At 39.5% G+C, this 7,266-nt stretch overlaps 1 protein-coding gene across 2 annotated transcripts in view; it reads right to left on the bottom strand.

Annotated features, from left to right (window-relative positions):
• Positions 1-5,462: 5,462 nt before the first annotated feature.
• ogfod1 (2-oxoglutarate and iron-dependent oxygenase domain containing 1) overlaps positions 5,463-7,266 on the bottom strand; it is a 35,824-nt gene continuing 34,020 nt past the window's right edge. For both annotated transcript variants that reach the window (XM_060837832.1, XM_060837833.1), the window contains 2 exons: positions 7,029-7,087; positions 5,463-5,957 (listed from right to left, as the gene is read on the bottom strand). In XM_060837832.1, coding sequence (XP_060693815.1) covers positions 5,796-5,957; positions 7,029-7,087 — 221 coding nt within the window. In that variant the 3' untranslated portion in view covers positions 5,463-5,795. The remainder of the gene's footprint in view (positions 5,958-7,028; positions 7,088-7,266) is intronic.

Here is a 7,266-nt window from a genome sequence, read left to right as displayed (position 1 = left end):
GAACTGGTTCGTAGTTACACTGTTACTTAAAATTGGTGCAACATGGTGAAGCCCTTGGTTCTCACTTCAAGAGTTCTGTTTTGACAATGTGCTTCTGATATAACAGGAGAATCAGCAGAAATGGCACAGAGGAGGATAAGATGCTTGAAGAAACAGATGAAGGAGGAGATGGAGAAGTCCACCTCATCTTTAGAGAGCACTTTTCTTAATTCAATGTCACTGAGGAAGAGTGTGTACAATGTCTCCATTTTTTCAAGGAGGAGCTGACGGCAATCAGGTGCCTCCGTTGAGTAGGCCAGAAACCTCAGAGCAGACATAGAAGATATTGTCATTGGCCATGACCATGAATGTTATACATCAGGATCCTTCCTGAAAAAAAAAGCAGGTAATATCTTGAATATCTCCTAATTTGTCTTCAATTGCTGTGCAAGAGTGGTGCCTGATACCCATAATGCCAGGGGAAGGTGATACATAAAATTATTTCTTACCAGATAGAAGCAGGTTCAGCACTTAGGCCACCAGAGATCCACATCCAGAGATCAAACCAAAGTATGACTACTGGTGAAAGCAGGCAATCTAATGATGACCCGTCTCTTGATTCCAGCATGCAATGCAAATACGTATCAACAGTATTAAACAATACTTTTAGAATAAACATGCTAAGTAAACCACTAGGTACTTCAAGGAATACTTTTACTGCACTGACACTTCTCTGGAGGAGCCCTGCAGTACTCACCTAAACACAATTTTCCCACTGACATCCGTGACTTTTCTGACACTTTACACCAGTTTCAGAATTTCCAGTTTGCAGGCTCTAGCTGCCTTCTCTTTACCATGGACGTGCAATCTGTTTATACATCCATCCTCCACCAGGATGTTCTCTGTTTTTCATGAACAAAGGCCTGAACTGTCCCCATCCACACTAGCCTGTTCTGCCTGGCTAAGCTCGTCCTCACCCTGAACAATTTTTCTTTTAACTCCATTCACTTTTGTTTTCAGGTTAGAGGGGTGGCCATGCGTACCTGCTTGTTATGCTGGTCTTTTTTGTGGGATACATGAAACAGTTCTTGTTCCAGTCCTGTCCCAGCCCCAACCCACAATATTTTTTTCCAGTATGTTGATGATATCATCAGTGCTGCTTCCTCCTCTCAACTGGAATTTGAAAAGTTTCTCAATTTTGATTCCAATTTCCACTCTGCTGTTACCCTCACCTGGCCCACCTTGTACTCCTCCCTTCTGTTCCTCAATTTGTCTGCTTCCATTTCTAAGGATAGACTGGCCACAAACATCCACTATAAACCACAGTTACCTTGACTATACCTCCACACATCCTACTTTATACAGATCCTCCATTCCATTCTCCCAGTTCTTTGATCTCTATTATACCTGTTCCAAAGTGCCAACTTCAGCAAGGGAGCTTCTGAAATGTCTGCTTTCTTCCTCAACCAAGGATTGCTCAGCACCATCAGGGTCCAACCCATCTCCTGCACTTTGGCCTTTACCCCCTCTCTTTTCCACAATACCAATAGGGTCCCCTTGTCCTCACCTACCATCCCACCAGCATACACATCCAGAGGATTATTAACCACTGTTTCCACCACCTCCAGTGAGATGCCACGACATGTTCCTTCCCCTCTCTTGCCAGCCTTCTTGCAGGGACCATCTCCTTTGTGACACCCTGTTCCACTCTTCCTTCATTCTCAATATACTTCCAAAGCTTCATGGCACCTTGCCTTGCAATCATAGAAAGTGAAACACTTGTCCATTTACTTCTCCCCTCCTTAGTATCCAAGAACCCAAACATACATTCCAGGTGAAGCAGCACTTTACTTGCACTTCACACACTCTAGTCTACTGCATTCACTGTTCACAATGTGGTCTCTTCCACACTGGGGTAGACTGGGTGAACACTTCATAGAACACCTAGGTCCTGTCTGCAAAAAAAAGACCCTGAGCTTCCAGTTACCTGCCATTTCAACATAACACCCTGGTCCCTGGCCAACATCTCTGTCTCAGGCTTGCTTCATGCTCCAGCTATGCTCAGCATCTCAGTTTCCACTTGGGGAGCGTGCAGCCTTCTGTACTCAATGTAGCATTCAATACCTTTACGGACCTTTAGGGCTTGAGCTCTCCTATGTCCTTAACCCAACTCCCATATACCAGGTCTGGTTATTACATAGTCTGCGATGACACATTCCCCATTAATAGCTATTCACTTACCTAGCCAGAGTTATCCAGTCCTTTGCCTAACTGTTCTTTTGTCTTTCTTTGGGCTATCCCCACTGATTGTTTACTCCTTAACCCCCTCTGCCACCCTATCTTCTGCATAAAACCAATTTCTTCCTAGCTACCATCAATTCTGACAAAGCATCACTCAAGTCAAAATGTTAACTCTGATTTCTCTCCACAGATGCAGCCAGAACTGCTGTTCTTTTCCAGCAATTTGTGTTTGGGTTTATGATTTGCAGAGGTCTGCCATGTCCTACCCAAGCTCTCACCAATGGTGAGAGATGGTATTACACACCTCTGCGGCTTGTAGTAAACTTTGGTCCACTGGTTTAGAGATAGGAATACCATTGCGTCTCAAGACACCCAGGAGGTACCAATATATCTTCCTTCTGTCCAGGCTGTGAATCACTATCTCATTTGACTGCAACTCCAATTAAAATAAACTAAATTCAGGATTCAACAATCATCCCATATTTTGCTCTTATCCACACATAGTTCCATTACACATCTTCCTGGCCATAATGGTAAAACAAAAGCTATCACAAAACCATGATACCACGCCATTTTCATCTGACAATCCAGCCAATATTTCATACAAAAATATTACACCGTATATTACTACCCAAGAATGGTCTCACTAACTAGGACTTGGTCTGTAGTTTTAGGGCAAATGTTTCTTCGTTAGAAATTTCTGAACTGTAAAAATCATCTTGAATCTTGCATTTTTTTTTGCTTAATTAAATAAATTAGCCTTTTTTTGCTGATTAAAGGAAGTAGATGACTGAGAGAATCCAAAGCAATAATGGACCATTTTCCTTTCCCCACCTTCTACTCAGAGAATTCCACATGTGAATTTCAGCATTCATCCAGCTTTGCCTTCCTTCCAACATTGAAAATAGGATAAACATTCATGTGACTGTCTTCATCTTACTACTATTAAGGAAGCTGACAAGCCTCAAGGCAAAAATAAAGAGCCAAAGCTGACACTAAAACTACTTGTTGAGCAAGGATGTGTACAACAATTAGATTATGTGGCTCCTTGACTGTGACTGACAGTGAGATTTCATACTAACTCCATATTTCTATTCGATTCCCATATCAATTCATTTTCTTAGAACTCAAACATTTATCATTTTCAGTCTTGAATGTATTAAACAATTGAACATCCAGAGGCCTGTGGACAAAAAAATTTCAAAGATAAAAACATTTCTTATTTCAGTTCTCATTAGCTGACCTCTTCCTTCTTTGACTGCGAGTTTGAAGAGTAAGAGGCAACATGATTGAATTGCATAATATCCTGGCGGTCTTGACAGGGTGCATGTGAAAAAGACACTGCCTTCCTGGAACGAGGGGTCAAATAAGGTCCTAACAGTTTAAAACAGATACGGAAAACATTTTATCGGAGTCGTGAGTCTTCAGAACTCTGCTCTTGAAAAGATGGGTGAAGCGGAGTTGAGGAAAGTGAAGGTAGACAAGAGTTTAGAGTAATCAGACAATTGTGATTTTATTCAATGGAACAGCAAGCTGGAGGGGTCAAGTGCCTTACCCTATTCCTAATTTAGGTTGACATGACCAAGAATTTCATAAGTTTCGATGAAAGCACCCATTTTTTTTAAAACTTGAGAATATAGGACAGTTTACACAATCTCACCTCGTGGAATTAACTCTCATTGCAGGAATCAATCCAAAGAACCTTTAAGACAAGTCTTTCCTTCGTTGGGTAACCAAATAGGTGTGATCACTCCAATACCAGGTACAACTGCATCAAACATCTTTACTCTTAAAGTAAATGTTCATATTCCTCTTGAAATGCTTATACTGTCTAATTATGATGTATATGCTTCTACTCCTTCAAGTATCATAATTATTTGATCAAAATGATTTTTAACTAAAGTTGTCTGTCACAGTGAAATTAACTTTCTTTCTCTTTAACTGGTGTTTTAGTATTTTAAAGGGTATGTATATATTTACTGTCACATCTCAAACGATTAGTAATATTTGCATCATTATTGAATAAATCTTATTGAATAAATCTTGTTTAATAAAGAACAAATACATAAAAGAAAGCTAGGTCTTGTATCTGTATTCTCAAACAAATTGATTAATGTGTACAATTAGTTTTATCGATAATTGGGCAAAACATTGCCTGACATATGCTGTGATTCATGGAGTAGTGTGACTATTGAGAACCAGTGCACTCCTCCAACCTCAGATGTAACACCGTAGCAATGTCTTTGTTTTGATCTTTGTCTTGTGCTCATTCTCAGTCTCTACCAATCTCACTCTCTACTCAGAAAACTACTGTCTAAATCATGCGCCACATATCAACCTCGGATTTCACTAAGTATAGTTAGTTAACTTGATGACTCATCACTGCAAAGGATGAAAGCTAGAAAGGAGTAGAATACCTTTACAGTTTTGTGCATCAAGAATTCCTGAACAGGCAATAACCTTTTTTAGACAGCCTAGTTAGATGCAAACAGATTATTGAGTTCCCAACCTCAAAACTGTCACTCCTCTTACACATTGGTGAGATTTTTATAACCCAGGCCAATTATCTTTCCTGCCCCCCTAAATGAAACCATCAATTTAACTTTAATGAATATCTAATATTTGATGTTAAAAAAAAGTAAAATCATCATCGTCCCAAAGCACATACGATTGCTCGCTCATTAGAGAGATGACTGGTGGTGGATTTGACCCAAGGATCACTACATCTCAAGTGAGGGAAGAGGCTGAGAAGCCAGGACCCTCATGTGAACTCAGCCAATATGAGAATTGAACCCACAATGTTATCATCACTCAGCCATCGAGTCAACTGAGCTAACCAATCTGCATAATATACTAAAGCAAAGAAGCACTTCTTGCCTTGCTACTCCCATATCTTCCAGCAGCCTGGTTCTAAGCAAAATTGGCTGAGAATTACCAATAAATCACCCATGCTATAACTTAGCTAAGGGCTATGGAAGAAATTCAGAGAAAAGAATTTTGACTGAAGGAAACACCACAGAATGCACCAAAATAACTCTCAGGATCACATAATTATATACCCAAGCACTCACACTAAAATCTACACCTGCCACAACATGAAATTACCCAACTGCCACAGTATACAAAATGTTTGAAATTTAGAGAACGCCACGAGAAACTTACAGCTGGCTAAATGAAGATGGATGATTATGAAGCATAGCCATTTGCAGAGAGATACAGGAAATTTAAGACAAAAGTCATGATTACTACAAAATTATTTTTAATTTAGAAAATTACAACTGCTACAAGAGTATTTTAGTCTCAATAATAGCAGATTGATAAAGCAATTGAGATTTGAAGAGCTTCTACCAGGTCAAGTAAGTCTTTCAATGAATGAACAAACAACTGGCAAAGACACTTACAGCCCATGTGAACTGCTGTAGTGATGTAACTGCCACCATTATATACCAGATGTTAGAAGGTACTGGCACTCATACCACAAAATGCTCTTTAACAGCAGGAGCATATCATTTAACATTTTGATGTTTTATCCCACACTAGATTCGAAGGATTACATAGAAAACCCAGATGTGCCATCATTCATAATACACAAAGTTAAAGTCCCAGAATCCCTTTGTCTCATGCGTCTTCTTACACTGACTGATGCTTCGCTGGTTAATGTGTTTCACAAACTTTAGTGTTTCTTTATCTCGGTAGATCAAGGCCAGGGAGTTGTCTTCTGGGCAAAGGCTAAGTAACTGAAATACAACACAAACTGTTAACAAGCTTTTTATTGAGTTAATACTTCATTTCTTCTTTTCCTCTTCTCCTCCATTCCCATCTTATACTTGATCTCTGGTCAATATGAGAGGCATATGATAATGTCCAGCCTTTGATATTTTGCCAAGAGTTAGTACCTTGCTGGTATGTGCACCTGAGACCATGCCGAGAAATCCACATTTTGCACCTTCCCCTTACTGGAGTATAAATGCCTCATTTTTGATCTCCTTCGGTGGCATGATTCCATTCTCAACTATTTAGCTAAAACTAGAAAACTGACGATTTGATAATGACATTTGGAATCTTGCAACTCAATTTAGGGACTAATTTACAATACTTACAGACATCCACTCTTCCAACCCAAATTGTTAATGTGCCACGGATGTTTAAAGACCCTTTATGCAAGCCCACATTCTCCACTAGAAAGGATAGGTTTACCATCACTGGTTAGTGTCATCTACTCATTAGCTGCCTTACAATTCCCAACTCAAATGAAAAAACTGATCGTTTTAATTGCCATAAATGCAGAATGATTAGGCTGAACAGAGGTCTGCTTTTTGCTACTACTGACTGTTACTTGGGCAACCTGTCTATTTCATCTTATTAATTTTGTATCAATTACAATCCAACCCATGTACAAAGAAAGTTAAGAAAATAATCCATTGTTCTTACAATTCTGGGACCCCACATTGCCCAGGTTAGCATTTACCTTGGATTACCTTTTGGGATCTTACAATTTCATCAATCTCACCACTTCACCATCATCTCCCACATGATATGTAGAGGCACACCAGGCAAATTTCTGTGTAATACTGAGGGGAGTTCTGGAAAATACCTCAACCAAAATTGCCAAATCTGGCTGTTGTCACTACTGTTTTTGGGAGTTGCTGTGCACAAATAGGTTTTTCTACATTACAACTGTGAGTTCCTTTAAAACTCACTGCATTGATTGCAATGGCCGCACAGCATCCAGAGATCATGAACTTAAGTAATTATAAAGTTGTTACTTCCATTCTTCACTGATTTGAAATTGAATAAACAGAGCATACCTCCTCATCTTCTCCTTTAGCAATGTATGAAGTAACACCACCAAATTCCTCATTCCAGCCTGAAACAGAGAAAAAGTTGCATGGTAACTTTCAGCTCCTTTTTTGATGCCTTCTATTTTCCTCCTGGGAACATAGAAAGCTGCAAAAAACCAGTCAAGCCAGCTACACCATTCAATACATTCATGGCTGATCAAATACTTCGTTGCCTTTTACCATTCTGTACAAATGGATAATCAGA

The sequence above is a fragment of the Hemiscyllium ocellatum genome, chromosome 17 (genome assembly GCF_020745735.1).
Source record: "Hemiscyllium ocellatum isolate sHemOce1 chromosome 17, sHemOce1.pat.X.cur, whole genome shotgun sequence".
In the NCBI taxonomy this organism is placed as follows: Eukaryota; Metazoa; Chordata; class Chondrichthyes; order Orectolobiformes; family Hemiscylliidae; genus Hemiscyllium; species Hemiscyllium ocellatum.
The sequence above is the reverse complement of the archived record's forward strand: the minus strand, read 5'-3'. Positions and strand labels throughout refer to the sequence as shown.